Source organism: Kryptolebias marmoratus, linkage group LG14 (assembly GCF_001649575.2).
Source record: "Kryptolebias marmoratus isolate JLee-2015 linkage group LG14, ASM164957v2, whole genome shotgun sequence".
NCBI classification, from domain to species: domain Eukaryota; kingdom Metazoa; phylum Chordata; class Actinopteri; order Cyprinodontiformes; family Rivulidae; genus Kryptolebias; species Kryptolebias marmoratus.
Window position 1 is genome coordinate 19,287,240 of NC_051443.1, and position 15,742 is coordinate 19,302,981.

General features: G+C 40.7%; 1 protein-coding gene across 7 annotated transcripts in view; it reads left to right on the plus strand.

The window, feature by feature from the left end:
- The first annotated feature begins 148 nt into the window (after positions 1-148).
- Positions 149-15,742, plus strand: part of LOC108232714 (NMDA receptor synaptonuclear signaling and neuronal migration factor) — a 41,560-nt gene continuing 25,966 nt past the window's right edge. The window contains exons 1-3 of one of the 7 annotated variants that reach the window (XM_017410685.3): positions 149-544; positions 13,784-13,839; positions 14,128-15,036. In XM_017410685.3, coding sequence (XP_017266174.1) covers positions 474-544; positions 13,784-13,839; positions 14,128-15,036 — 1,036 coding nt within the window. In that variant the 5' untranslated portion in view covers positions 149-473. The remainder of the gene's footprint in view (positions 545-13,783; positions 13,840-14,127; positions 15,037-15,742) is intronic. The other 6 variants (XM_017410689.3, XM_017410687.3, XM_017410686.3 and 3 more) reach the window with 6 other exon arrangements.

Below are 15,742 nucleotides of genomic sequence, written 5' to 3' on the forward strand. Positions count from 1 at the left end.
AGACACAATATTTCAGAAATCTATTATATGAATGGCACCAGTAATTCCTTTGGCCCTGCATGGCTGCTGGTGAGAAGGATGCTGGTTTGGCCAAACCCCCAGTCCTCTGACTGGATTTTAGATCAATGAAAGAGAGGGAGGTGTGTGTGTGTGTGTGTGTGTGTGTGTGTTTCAGCCACAGCTGTTGAGCTACCCCACGTACGTGCTCAAACCCGGAGAGACACGCAGAAAGAGAAGAGGAGGAGGAGAGGAGAGGAGAGAAAAGAGGCAGACGTCCGTCTCCTGCTCTGCAGACGCATCAGCTCAAGGATTTCCCTCCAACTTTTTTCTTTTCTTTTCTCTTCTCAGGGTTCGTTTTTCCCTATTTTTCCCCTCCCTTGCCGCATTTCTCCATCCTTCCTTCCTTCCTTATTTATTTCATTTTTAATTCTTGGAATGAACAGTTTTGCTGTCTGCGTCGTTTCCATGTCAGCATGGGAACCACCGTGTCCAAGAGGAAGAATCTAAGGAACGATGCGATATCTTCTGTGGCAGCAAAAGTTAGGTGAGTGGCCCTCGGAGCTTTATGCCCCTTTAACCGTTTGATGGCAACCGAAAGGACTGAGGGAGGGGGTTGGCAGGTGCTTGGGCATGCAGGTGTGACAGCTGTGTGTTTCTGATGAATTACCACTGCGCTATCCCGGATGGCTCCAGCCCGCCAGCCCATCGCGATGCGCACAGGGTCCCTGTCCCGTCTGTAGCCTGGGGCGTGAAACTGAGCCAATAAGTGCCTGTGACCAAACTGTAAATGCAATCAGACATCATACAGCATGGGCGTTTCTCTCGATGTTTTCCAAATATCTTTTGGTTTTAGAAGCAGAATTTCAGCAGAATGCTGATTTTTCCTTTTTTTTCTTCCTTTGCCCCTGGCGCTTTGTTTTGAATGAAGCATCATTGTATAACCAAAGTCATGCAGGGGGGAGGCAAACACCTTCTTATATTCAAAGGATGCCTTTCTGTCTGACCGCATCGACCTGCACACAGAGGTGCAGCGATGACGAGGCTGCCACCATCCCGCCAATCAATCAATCCATCAACCAGTCAGTCAGTCAATCAATATACCGTCGTGCACTGATCACCTATTCACAGTCCGTTTAGCGGGTCGCAGAGGTGAACAGTGGTGAGCAAAATCCTCCAACCTGTAAAAGCAGCGGGTCTCAGACTGTTTGGCAGCAGTCCAGCCCGTTAAAAGCTGTTAATGACTCGCTCTGGACCTTTTTTTTTTCTTCTTTTTTTTATAACGAGCACAACCGCATCCAGCATCTAAGCATGGATTCAAAATCCGTGTCCCGCGGTGCGTTCACGGCTCCGAGTTGAAGCTGCAAAGCACGTGTGTTGCCTGTAGTGTTCACGTATGACTACACCTCGGGCGCAGACGGAAAGCCTCGGAGTGAGATCGGAATACAAATGCAGCAGCATGTGCGCCTCGGAGGTGGGCTCACTCCGGGATCGATGGGGACTTATTGGGATTCAGTCAATGAATGACCTTCATCCACAGATGTGGGCTGATGTGGTATTACGTCATTCCTTTTTGAGTGTGCGTGTGTGTGGATGCCTTTTCATACACGACGGCCCGTATCTGTGCAGTGTGTGTGTTGTCTGTGCGTCACAGGAGAGGAGAGGCTGATGGTCAGATGATACACTGCTGAGCAGGTGGTTTATTGTAGGAGAATGTTTGAGGAAGACGGCTGCGCTTCTCTTTCCTCCAAGCCACAGTGGAATCACGGAGATTGTATCTGACTGAACCAGCAGTTGCTGAACCACACACACACGCCTTCCCTAAATACTTCAATCTTGTCTTGTTTTTGTTTGTTTTGGAATAGAAAAAAAGAAGCTATTGAATCACACCAAGTATTTATTCGTTTTTCACCTGCACACAATCTTCTGTCTCTATTTCCTAGAAACAAAAACATATCATGTCTCCCTGCTTTTGGTCTAAATGATTCAGTTCAATTCAGTTCATTTATATAGTGATAATTAACAAAAAAAAAAACTATCTCAGGGCACTATATAAAATTAAAAAAAAAAACCAAACAAGTCCAACACATAAATCCAATGCAGATCCAGATTGAAATCTAATTACCATCATTTAATTTCCTATTAAAGCACAATACATTCACATACAGTACTTAATTAAATGCCATTTAATAAAAGTTATCTGTTTAACGAAGCCAGCAGATTGTGTTGGAGCTTCACTTTGTCGCAGTCTCCCATCCTGAGCAGCCCGTTAGTGACAGTGGAAAGGAACGACTTCCATTTAACAGGAAGAAACCTCCAGCAGAACCAGAACTGGGCTCAGGACGGGCAGCTGTCTGCCTCGGTCGGCTGGGCTTTGAGGGGACAGTAAACAGGGAAAGACTGGTCCAGAAAACACAGGTTAATGGTAGCAATAACTGCAAATACAATGTGGTCCGTTTGTCCTCAACGATAAGATCTGTGATATAAGATGGAGCTTGGTTGGAAGTAAGATTTTAAATTCTGTTCTGATATTTGCAGGGAGCCAATAGAGAGCAGATAAATGACACACCACACAGTAGAAAAAGGTTTCAAATCAATATCATTTAATATTAATTATAGGCCTATATATATATATATATATATCAATTATTCATTTTAGTGCAGTTACTGCCAGTTAAGCTTTATATTTGATGCCAGAAGCAGCAAGTAGAATTATAAAATTAAACATTGAGAAAAATTTATTTTCCATCATATTTTGACATGGCTGTCTGTTTTTAACTGCTTGCGATAGGTGACAGTAATATACCAGCTATGCTTAATGGTAAAGTTTGAACTGTAGGATGCTACGGTTAATGTACAGGAAACTCATCAATGCACACACCTTCATGCTCCAACATAATACTTTTAATGCCTTCTCGCTTAGTTTCTCCTATTCACCTTTTTCCTATTGTAGAATAAAAAATATGTGTGATAATACTATACACTAATCAACAGAGTTTGAAAAGCTCAAAAGCAGGTGACATCTGTTATGTAACAGAATGAGAGTCAGAGTCATCATTTTTTGCAGGTTATGATCTTCTTATACACACAATCCTTTTAAAAATAATGAACATTTTCACAGAGATTCAGACTACACTATGCCAAGTATCATTTTAAAAGTGTATTTTTCTTTCCATTTGAAAAAGAAAAAAAAAAACTCCATAAAAAATGCTGAAATAGCCAGGCTGTTCCAGTAGGTGGCAATAACACTGGTAATAAATGTTTTCTTTTGAAACATTTATCCAATAAACTGACAAGTGGTTTACACACAAACTAGTTTAAATTAAAGTAACAGTATCTAACAAGTACTGTCATCTAGTGGTGATGTTGGAAATGGGAACCATTTTAAATGTTGTCTAGCAGCAGTTTGTGTTTGCTAAATTACCTGTCTAGGAGAAAACAAGCAGCTTCAATGTCTCTGCAGGGAACCTTGTTCTTGATCAGCCAATTTCCTTCTGGGGAAAAGTTACTCAAATATTTATTCTTGTTCTGTTCCTGTGCCTATCCTGAATTAGCTTTGCCTCCTTGTGTTTCCATTTTCTTTAAAGAGGTCAGTTCAAGTGTCACTTCATATTCTTGCATTATTTAAGACGTATAGTCATCCATTTCTCTAATGTGTGCCCTGAAGCATCTCACTAAACAGTATTCTGAGTAAGGGAGAAGAAGCAGATGTTCTTTCGAAGCTCTTTATAGTCATCACAAGGCTGTTTGTAATGCCACTCGCTTAACATAAACCAGTTCACTGTAAATCAGTGTCAATGTTCAAACATTTAAAATGTTAAGATAGAATTAGCAAAGTGATCACAGATGTTGTAAGAAATGTGTATGTGTTCCAAATTTCCTTTTATTCTTTAAACAAGATGCAACAATCCAAAATGTTTGCGAGTTTAATATGCTTTCAAACGTGTTTAGTTTTGTTCAAAAGGTGGTAATTTCAGCTTGGAGATCTGGACTGGCTTGTTTTTGTTGACCAGAGTTTTGGTTCCCAAAGTTGGGGTTAGGATTGTGGTTCATGAAGTAGAATAGATAGAAGATCTACAGAAATCAAAATAACTATAAAAATGATCTCCAATAGCATATTTAACCTAAATTATTACAAAGAAATAAAAACAGTGGCCATAAAAGGGTTTAAAAATAGAATAATTGTTGACAAAACTTTTTGTTAAATGACTTATTAATGATGTTACTTCAACCTGTAACAGTCAAGGGCATGAATCTCTGCGACTTCTATTTTATGAGTCATTTGCTGAAAAGTTTGGGAACCACTGGCATTGGAGTTGCTGCAGTTTTTGGCACTTGTTTGCTAGCTTCACTTTTCATCCATCAACTGGTTTTTGAGAGATTTAATTATGCGGTGAAGTGGCGGACAGGCTAGTGCTGCCATCCCCACAGCTATGTCAGCAAGGAGTGCCAGACTGAAAAACACTTATAAGGATTATCACGGCAAGAACTGACAAACGACTTGTTTCGCCTTGATACAGCGGTTTATTTGAGGACACAAACAAACCCTGAATTAAAGGCTTAGCATTCTTTAAAGAAATACACATCACCCGCTGTTTTGCTTGCCACAGTTTTAAAATAAGATTATTATGTTGAGAAATGAGCTGTAGCCATTTAGGTTAAACTCTTGTGCAGTTTTTGCAATATTTCACATGTATGTTGTGTATGGAGTATGTATTGTGAGTGACTCTCAGCTACTACCACACCAAATTATAGCTCAACATCTGTAAAATTGACTGAATTGTAGCTATTTTTGTATTTGCCACAATCGCCTTGCTGTGGTGGCCATCATGAATCCGGTTAAATCAGTTGGAGATGTTTCATTAAAATCCATTCAGTGATTTGTGAGATGTTCTGCTAATGGTTTAGACAAACGAACACGGGCAAAGACACCGTCACTCCACCTTCTGCGGCGTACACAGTTTAATGGTGCTTGTGTCATTTTGCACGTTTATGTTTTGTTGGTCTCCGCTCTATAAGCTCACATCAAGTGGCTCTGCAGCTGAAAGCCAGGGGGCATAAGGAGAAAAGAGAGAGGTTACATCTTATTTACGCGAGCACATCCAGCAGCACTGAGTGAGAAAACAGAAGCTTTGATCTGCTGATCAGCCTCGGAGGAGAGCTGTGCTGTGGCTCGGCTGAATGGCAGCGGACAACAGGCCTCACAAAGCTGCGACGCTGTGCAAAATGGCATTAGAGATGAAAGGCTTGGCTTTAACAGAAGGATGCAAATGAAATATTGTGTCTTGGTTTATTCAGGACAGCCAGGTGGGACTTTGGTGTTGACCTGCAGTCACTCTGTTAATGTTACATAACTTTTTTATTGTACTGTCTTTTGCTAGTTAGTTTTATCTTAAGAAATGCACTTTGTTATACATTTTTCTTGTGTTTAAAACATATCTACGTATAGGCATAGTTTGTTGTTGTCTTTCTTGCCTCCTTAGTTCAATTCAACTTGTTTACAAGTTTTAGTTTAACGAATGAGGTTGATTCCAGTCAGAAAAATTTGGGGTATTTTATTTACCTACCTATATTCTGCTTTTTTTATGCAACTAATAGTTGGTGCTAGTCAGGCAAAATGCATTTTTATACAAAAACAACAACAACTATTTAAATTAATAGAATTATTTAAATTCAGTGATATCTGTATGAAACTGTTAAATCGCCAAGATCTTTGTGCGATGGGGTGGTTGCTCTCGGCCAAAAGTCTGCTGACATTTCAAACAGCTTGACATTTCAAGCCAATGCTTGTCTCTCATGTCCCATAATGCACTGCACGTTCAGGAGAGCCATTAGGTCTTGTCAACCCTTCAGTCATGGTACGAGCCTCTCCACGGGTTCTCATCCCACCAGCTGTGCATGCTGGTGTGCTGATGCTCTTCTGCAAGTGTGTCTGCGTGTTTGCAGGAAAGCCAATTCAATTAGAGAATCCAAGAGGAAGATTTTATTAGGGAACATTAGGAGCAAGGACCCTTTTTTAATGTGGTAGCTTGTTGTTTATGGTGGAGACACCTTGGGGAGGCTCTATTCCAGACCAGGAAGATTCACCGATTCTTGTTATTGGAACCTTTGGATGTCCTAATTTGCATATAGTGAAATGTACATAGTTGGATATTTTGTGCACGATGGAAGTACAACAGGAAAAGCTTAAGTCATTAGCAGTGTGAAATATGGGAAAACATAAGAAAGATCAAAGATGCAGAAAGCAGATGAAGATGAAGAAAATTTCCATATTTATGTAAAGTTTTGCTATGCTTTTATCTGTCATGATTTTAGCTTTTTGTTTTCAGTTTTCCACATTGTTCTGTCTAAATCTTTTAAAATACATTTGCAAAAATGCCAGAGACTGTTTCTTTTTCATGGCTTTTATGAAGTCGTTAGTGAAGTATTTTGCAAAATGTTCTCAAAAAGTCAATACATTTGTTTATAAACTAGACAAAAACAACATCCATGTCTTCACATGTGCACATCTTGTGCTGTTCTGAGGAAGCAGAAAACATGGTCAGACAGAGAGTGGAAGAGGTTGCTTCCTTAGGTTTCACTTAGTGGTTACAAAGCAGGATTGTGGTTATGTTGTTGATTTTCTGTCTCTGTTACAAACCTGCCAAATTTAAAGAGTATCATTTTATCACAAGAGTGACAAAGGGAGGGGAAAGAGATACATGCATATCGCCCGCTGCATTTAGTGCCAGCATTTTATACTACGATCAAACCAGTGATAAGAAACAACAGAGTTGTAGCTGTTGGTCAAACCTTGATGTCACACTCAGATTATGTGTCCAGGATGACGCTCGGCAAAATTTGTCCAGTGGTCCATGAGATATTTTGTTAATAGAAGTCCACCTTCACCTTTTGGTGGTGGGCGATAATGAGATGCAAAACTGGCAAAAGTGAGAATAAAAGGTTTGTTGATGCAGATATCACAGCTGTTCACACAGGAGGCAACCATACTGGATTTGTGGTGTTTCAGTTTATTTTTCCAACTTGAGACTTGGAAAACCCTACTTTAGAGTACAAAAAGAACTCACTAATGGTCCAGGTCAAGAGTGACACACTCTCTTATGACAACTGAAAGTTTCACTTCCACCCTGCCAAGATGTCCATCACTGTTAGAATATCTAAGCACTGGAAGCTGATCTCGTTACTCCTACTGCTTACATACTTACTCTCTTCATCTCTAAAGTATAATATTTCAATCTAGCAGCAAATTCTGCAGAAGGTAAACTAGAAGTTCATAGCATAGTATAGCAAGTATTTTAGTTTTGGGGTCAAAATCAAAACTTGTCGTCAATGTCATCTAGGTTGTCTCCATTCTGCTGACTGAGGTCCCTGTCCGTCTCAGTTTCCTCAAGTTTACTCGAGCTTTCATCGTTAATAAGCCCACAATTTATCTGAGCACGCTCCTTTTCCTTTCCGCTGCAATAATCTCTGCTTAGAAAATTCCCCTCCCCAACTCATTTCTTTCCCTAAACCCCTATCACATGTCTGCGAGCATGCGGGACGAATTTTTATATCTGCCTGCCCAGCTTTTCTTTCTTCGTTTTTCACTTGTGCGCATCTCTCAGCTGCCACCTGTGTCCCTGATGTGTTGAAACTGTATATGAAGCAGATGCACAGCAGTAACATGAGAACAACACGGAGCAAAGGGAGGCCAGCTTTCCTTTAATGGATGGGATCGAGAGGCGTTTTGCTCGGTTTCCTCCTACATGTATAATGGATGATGTGAGTCTCCTGCACAATTGTTTTTGAATTTTAATCAGAGTCCACTCTGCTGAATAATGAACTAGGAGGACAAAATGAAAATGTCTCCGTCCTTCTTAGGGACGGCTGCTGATTAGAGTGTACACCACATTGATTGGGACTCTTTACAGTAGTGATTGTTGCTGGTTGCGTCACAGGCTCACAAGCACAAATTTATTGAATACTTACCCTACTGTCCATGCGCTCAACCTGTGACAAAGAACATTCGCTCTCTCACACACAGGACCACTGAGACACTCAAAGTGTATTTCTTAGAAGGTGCAGCAGAGCAGACTTGCAGCTGCATGGAGATCTATTTTTAGAAGTATATTGAGGGAAGCTGGATGGTGTCGCAGCACGTGCACAGCCTCTTAGTCCTCGATATCAGCACTAATGGAGTCTCATTCACTTTTGTCATTACTGTTAACAATGGAGGAGTCAAAAAAAAGCTGCAAGCGCAGAAAAAAACTTATTTATTAATGCCTCGGTGTAGGGAGTGAATTAGATAAATGAAAAAGCTCTAAAAAGCTGTAATGTGATGTTAGAAGTTTTCTGTTTTACTCTAGGAGGTCCTATTTCACTTAAAGGGATAGTTTTGATCTTTTAAAGTGGGTTTCTGTGGAAATGTTACGAGCAATTAATATCCTTCCTGTTGCAGGTAGCTCTTTGAATGACCTCAGTTTGTTAATCTGTGACCAGATTAACAAGCTAACAGCTAGACTAAGCAGGGCCAAGACCAAAGTGATTACTGCTGTTTTAAAACAACTCTAATTTCAAAAATATCATAATAGTTCATGCCAACTTTATTTTATAAAGCTTATGATCACAGTTGCTTTCTCTTTACTAAGAGTGTAATGATACAGGTATTCATACCGTGACTGTTCGATACACAAGTTTAGAACAGGTACATTACAGCATACAACAAATACATTCAGGTGATTATGACCCCCGTTTAGAAGCAGTTGCATGTTTTATTTAACTGCATTTTGCGAACAGCCATGACAGAAAAGAAGCAGAGGTAATTGCTATCTAAAACACTCTAGATCAAACAAAGCCTGTGTGGTTCAGAATAACAGCCAGAAGCTTTAAGACCTGGCAGTCTGATTCAGATCAGCTGTATGGAACAAATTCCACGGTTCGTAATCACAACAGCTGCAGCGAAGGGAGAAGAAAAGAGTTGCCTGTATGGCAGGCTGTTGTGTCACGTAAATAGTGCTTTGGAACATACTGGGGTGAGCCATTTGTATATTATCCCTGATATCAAGCGTCATATTCTCACATTAGCACTCAGCCCACTGAGAAGTTAGATTTCAGTGTTTCACATTTTATTTATTTTGTATCTTCACAATGGGAGATAGTATTCAGTTCTGTGTTGCTGTTTGTTTTGCCTCTAGTCTAGATCAAATTAGTTGAAGCAAACACTTTTTGGCTTTTGCTGTTTGGTTCTACTTCTGAATTATTAACTTTTTGTTTGACACATGGCATATTAGTGCACCGTTTACTGTTCAAACTGGATAAAAAGGACAGAAAGATTTGACTTTTTTATTTTAAAGTGATGTTACCAATTAACAAACCCTGTCTCCCCACTAACAAGGGTGGTTTGTTTATCTGTCCTTTCTTCTCAGCTTCTGAAAACAGTGTCTATTTAAAAAATAGCATTTGTTTCTCCTTCCTGTTGTACCAATTTGATTAGAATTAAACTCTATTTTTCAAAACTGAGGTTGTTCAAGGAGCTGTATCTACAACAGGTAAGATAGTAATAGTTTAGAATCTTTCCACTGAACACAACTTCAAAGGATCAAAATTTTAATGAGCTTGTAGTTTTATTGGAACAATAATAACACACCCTTTGGGATAAAATTACAACTTGGTATTATAACTGCCTTCTCATTAGCACGTGGCCATTAGTCAACCTGGCTTTGTAAGCATTTTATATTTCAGTGTTTGCAATGTTTTTCCACCTTGTTCCCTGTCCTTCCTTTAGTCAAATTTGACCTTGGTACTAAATTTAACAGAGTTTAAACCAGAAACTCTGAGACATATGGTAAACAGAGCTTCAAATACCAGTCTAAAAAAAGGTCTGTTTTCACTGCAGATCTGCTCTGTTTGTGAGTCAGAGTGTTATGTCTGTGACCTGTATACTTGCTGTGCTGGACAGGCTTTAATAATTGAAGCAGCTGCCAGGGAGGAGGTGCACACTTATAGATTACCCAGTGTTCAGGGATTTCTTCAGCGAGAGCCTGCGTTATGCCTTCCTTATTTTTTTATTATTGCCCATAGGGAATAATAACCTGACTGCAAATAAAATAATGAGAACCTCCACCACCGTTGGGGATGAAAATGTGGGTCACTTCAAGTAGATTATGCTTTTTAGGGCCCGAGACTCAGTTTTAGCACACATTTTAATCGTGAAGGGGTTGAATAAGATAGGAGTAGATGGCTAGGCAATTCAAGCCTTTGCTACTGCTAGTTGTGTGTTTATAATCTTCACATATACCTATTTCACTTAACTAACCATAGTTTAATCCCAAAGAACAGGTCTTGAGCTACCAAAACAGATAGGGATTAGGCTGCAATGGCTGCAGTGAGCCAAGTTTTCCCAAGAAGAAGCATGACTTTTGAGAAAAACAGTTTAATTTTAGATTGGAACCACAGGAGCCAGCTTTACGCAGTAAGATTCATGCAGTCTCCAGCTGCCATGCAGAATGCTAAATTCAAGCCTTTCAGACTCCACGTAAGACAGTATGTTCACTATGTGAATGTTGATAAAAGAAAAAATGAGCTGTGTCCACTCAACACAGGTACAAGTGCAGCAGCTGCATAAGTCAGCATGTTTGCATGGGCAGAATGCTACAGATCTGAGCTGACTGCCAAGTTTGTGGTTGAAATGAACCCAAGACTGTAAGCAGGTAAGGTACAAACCAAAAAACAAGACTGCAAAAATATTCTACAAAACAAATACCAGAAACCGAGCAGGCAGAGAATGACAATGATACGATAATGAATTTGTGAAGCCAAGCACAAAAAATACTGGGAGGCTTGATTACTGAGTGAGAGCAGGTGATTGATTACTGATGGGCAACAGATGTGAAGCTGACAGAAACAATAGCCATGGGAAAACAACTCAGAATGCTAGATGACATAATTAAACAAACTTTGGCAGAATCACGCAAACAACTGAAACATTCTGAACTATAAACTAAAAACAATCAACTGAAACAAACCTGTAACAGAGAAAGTCAGCAATATTAATAATCTCAATACAAGGCAATGCTAGCCATCAGCCTAGCCTGGATGAAGACTTTTCTTCATACTCTGTGCTCTTTGACTGATGTCACACTTGATAAGGTACTAACTATTGATAAATATTACATTGAATAGCATTTTAAAAATAATCAGACTATCCCTTTAATATCTAAATTGGTCTAACCATATTGGACATTACAAGTTTTATTTCTTACAAGACCAACAAATTAAGCAAAATAACAAGCTATACTTCCTGTTAACTATACTTCCTATTGAGAATAAAGTCATGTAACAATTGAAAACTCATAATTACAAAAAGTAATAACTTGGACATGCATGATATTCAGTCAAGGACTGTTTTATTCTTGCGCTCAGAAGGTGAAGATTCAAAGTGAGAGACAAAAATGTCCACCAGTAACAATAAAGGAAATATGATGGTGTTTGAACAGTTTTTATCTTTTTTAAAAATAATTGCTTAAAGAAGATATTTTGTGGTGTGAAAGCACATAGAATTGATCAATTGTGTAAGGGTTAATGAAGAATACTTAAGAGGAGTCCTGTCGGCAACTCCATTACCCTTAAAATAATTGTGATTCATTTATGTCAATAAAGTCAGGTTGGAGAGCTAACAATACTCACATTTAATGAATATATTTAGTGAAACAGCCACCATGCAGTCAAGCATTTAGCTAGTTAAAAGCTTGGCTTGACTTTTTTTCCCCCTGCACTTTATTTTTAGCCCGTTTTCACAGTTAAGCTAAATTTTTATCTTTCTCACTTTTGCAAACTGTCAGGTTCCTGTGCAGATTGACAGAGTTGAATGACAGCCAAAGCAGTATGGAGGGGTTGGATCCAACAAACTCAAAAGATGTTCTAAATATGTGCTGCTTTAGCGTGAACAGTAAAAGCGTCTCCTTAGAATTACTCGCCTACACAAGTCTTATTAGATTATTTAAATAATAAAAAAAGTCAAAGTCATATTCACCAGGAAAAAGAAATTACAAATTGTTATTCCTAACATATATTTCTGTAGTACTCAGTCTGACTGAAAAAACAACTTTAGGGATATTTCTTTTTGCATCACTTAAACTCTCTTCACTTACAACAACAACAGAAATTATAAATAGGTTGGTGAATCCATTACATTAAATGGAGAAGCTTCTCTTTAATATTGGGTTTTAGGTATACTTGCTGTATAATTGGTTTATGTTTTTGTTTGAGTAAAACAAAGTCCATAAGAAGATGAAGTTATGGATTTCTTGCCATCTTCACTTACTGACACAACCACTAAGCACCCAGGAGTGGAAATGAAATTAAATGAAACTGCACATGTTGAAAGGTCATGTGACTATGCTGCAATGATTGCAATATCACATCAAGTGAATGGCAGAGTTGGCAATATAGGCACACTACTGGTCCCATGTCAGGGAAGAGTTGAACCCCCTTGGAAGGTTTCGAACATTATTGTATCAAAGCAAGTCATCCCACAACTGTTGTAACTGGCTCTTAAGAGCCAGCAGATCAACACTGGGTTGGAGTTGGTGTCTGAAATGAATAAATATGTTTCATTAGGAAGATATCAAGGAACCTGGTTGGCCGAGGACCTCATTATACAGGCATAGTCCACAGTCCACAGTCCACGTGCTGTGTTTGGACAGGTATTTTCTTGTTGAAAGATTAAACCAGGGTGCTGCCTCAGAAAGGACAGGACATGCGTAAGCAAGGTGATACGAAGTCATGCCATATGGCTCCTCTCATCACAATGCCAGGAATAACATTGGTGTGTTTCTCCACAAGATTGGCAGGATTGGTACTCTCCCCTCAGCACAGCCATGTGCACACACACATTGGTCATCCGTGGTAAAGGAGAACTGGGAATAATTACTGAACGAGATACACCCCCCTTGTCGTCAGTCCATGCCTTCTGGTTGTGGTACCACTCCAGATGCAGCCATCTCTGCTTTGGTGTTCGTTGCATTGTCTGGTGAACCTGTAGTCCAATCTATAGCAGCCACTGAGTCATGGTGCAAAATGACACAGGGAGTTTGTAAAGAGTCCAGTCTTTAACTGAATGGCAAGCATTGATGTCATGGAGTTCTGTCATGCTTAGCACACAATACTACAATCCTTCCATGATGGGATCTGTTCTTGGGTGACCAGGACCTTCATGACATGTGTAGGTGCCCTCATGTACCCATTGGTTCCAGCATATCTGTATGCTGGACAATAGTAAAATACAGCCACCCAACCTCATGTGAGTTCACATTGTGATTTCTATTAAACTTTGTCAAGTACTGGTAATGCTAATGCATTTATGAAGTATCCTTTGGTCTGGTCTATTTTCAGCACCTGTCTTAGTAATTGTCTTCACTCTGTCAAGTCTGAGTATTTTCCTTGACATATGGTTACAACATATAGTCACACATGCATGCACTCAGTCACCTTGCTTGCGGTTAGATCCACCAACGCAAACTGAGATCATACTGAGAAAAAACCTAAAACAGTCTTCATTTTATCTCCTCCTGTTGTCTCAATGTCTTCATCTCCTGGCTAAGACTGGGAGAGGAGAAGAGATAAAACAGGCACATCTTAATCTGTGGGTGGCACAATCTTACAAAGAAGGCAATTAGGATTATAATTTATAGTTCCCTTGCCCTTTTTCTCCTTCCTCCTCTTCCCTTTTGTCTCTCCTCGCTCTCATCCTTCCTCTCCACCCATGAATTAATTTCTTTATGTGTGTCGTGTTTGTGTATCCCCACAGAGCAGCACGAGCATTTGGAGAGTACCTGTCCCACACTCACCCTGAAAACGGATCAGGTCAGCGTCTCTGTCATCCTGCCATTTGTCCATCCCTCTATTCCTATTCTGTGTGTTCCTTTGAGGTTTTAATCCTTCCTCCAACTGCTTCACCTCATCCTCTACTGAAATGCCAGGCTGTGCTCACTGGTGTGCCATTACAACAGCTGATAACCAAACAGAGATGATGATGTTGCTCTATCCTGTGTGCCATACTAAGTTTTTCTTTTTCTTTTCGCTGTTTCTTTAACGTCTCAGTGTATTTCTCATCATGAGTTTTTATATTCACCTTCTTCTTTTATTTTCTAGCTCACCTTCTGTGTGAATCCTTGGTGGGTCCCGATCCAGAATCGCCAAGTGACACAATTGGCCCCAACAGTAACGCTCACTTCCATCCCTGCTCCACCACCAAAAACTGTAAGACAAAACAAGAGCTAGCTAAAGAAAAACTGGGCTTTATCCAGCCTCCTCCCCGCCCTGTCGCCATTTCTACCAAGCCTACGTGTCGGTCACTTGAAAGCAGCTTTGCAGCAGAGGAAGACCAGAAAAAGTCTATAGAGTGTGCCCTGCAGCCTGCCCGTGTTTACACCATCACCACCCAACACGGTATGTTGATAAGCAGCAGCCGGGACAGCAAAGAGAGCCTAGAACTGGACGTCCTAAAGGAAAAGTCGGGGAGTGGTGGGTCAAGAGGTGGCTCGGTCCAGCCCTCCACTTCCCCATCCTCCGCCTCCTCATCTCCAACCCAATACAACCGCTCAAGCAGTGGCCGTGGCACTAACAGCTGTAGTGGTGGACACCATCACCACTGTAACCACCACCATCATCACACCACCACTCTCTCAAATGCACCTTCCAGCAGCGGAGGAATTAGCGGGGCAAGTGGGAGCAGCAGCAGCAACCAGCAGCAGCAGCAGCAACAGCTAGCCAGTGCAGGGGCCCACTCCCATCATGCAATGCACCACCACGCCCATCACCACCATCACCTGTCCCAACCGCCCCTGCATACTTCCGTCAGCGCCCATAATATTCGTAGCTTGGGAGACAGTGGGAAAGGGGAGGCAGAGTGCAGAGGGCTGGCTTGTGAATCGTGCAGCGGTACTCCCTCTCGTAGCCAAGGCTCCCTGGACCTGGAGAGTACGTCCCGAGACGCAGGCAAGCAGCACCGACGCCTAGAGCGGATGTGGAGTGTGGACCGGGTGACTGGGCTGGAGAGAGGTGAGAGGGTGGAGGACACAAAGGAAGTGAAAGGCCCTGAGATCCAAACGGGTGGGAATGGGAGAACCCCCTAAACTAGGCTTTTGTTACTGGTCCAGAGAAGAAATATCAATTAACCACTTTCAGATACTTGCATAAAAGACAATGAGATCTGTTGTGTTCTTTTGTAAGATTTTCAGTCTAACAAGACAAAACACCTGCAAACACTGTGAAACACTTTCTTCTCTGGTCTCTCGGGGATTGTTGGTGTTAGATGTGACATGTATTTCTGAAGGCTCCGTCATACTCCATAAGAAGTCAAGAAGTTGGTTCGCAGTCACATGTTTGCGAAACGTTCATTTTCGCACACACCTTTCATAGTCCATGAGACGCTCGGATCAGAACTCCTGGGAAATCCTCCCTCCTTCTACAGTGTAAAAACAGGTTTCTTCCCGCTGGCTTCTCAGCTCTCCTGTCCTTGTACAGATTTTTGCTTCCTATACCGCGACCAGACATTTTTAATAAACAGACTGAGTCAGTACACGCCTATGGGGCGCCGTTTGTAAAGGAGCTTGTGCTCAAAATTCATGCCTAAATTTTGTCACATTTAGCTTCAAACACTGTTTTAAAATGTAGTGTTGATTTTCTGATGTCACTTTTTACAACATTTAGCTAATTACATGTAATTGTTACAGCTAAATGCTAAATATAAATCTAAATGCTAAAT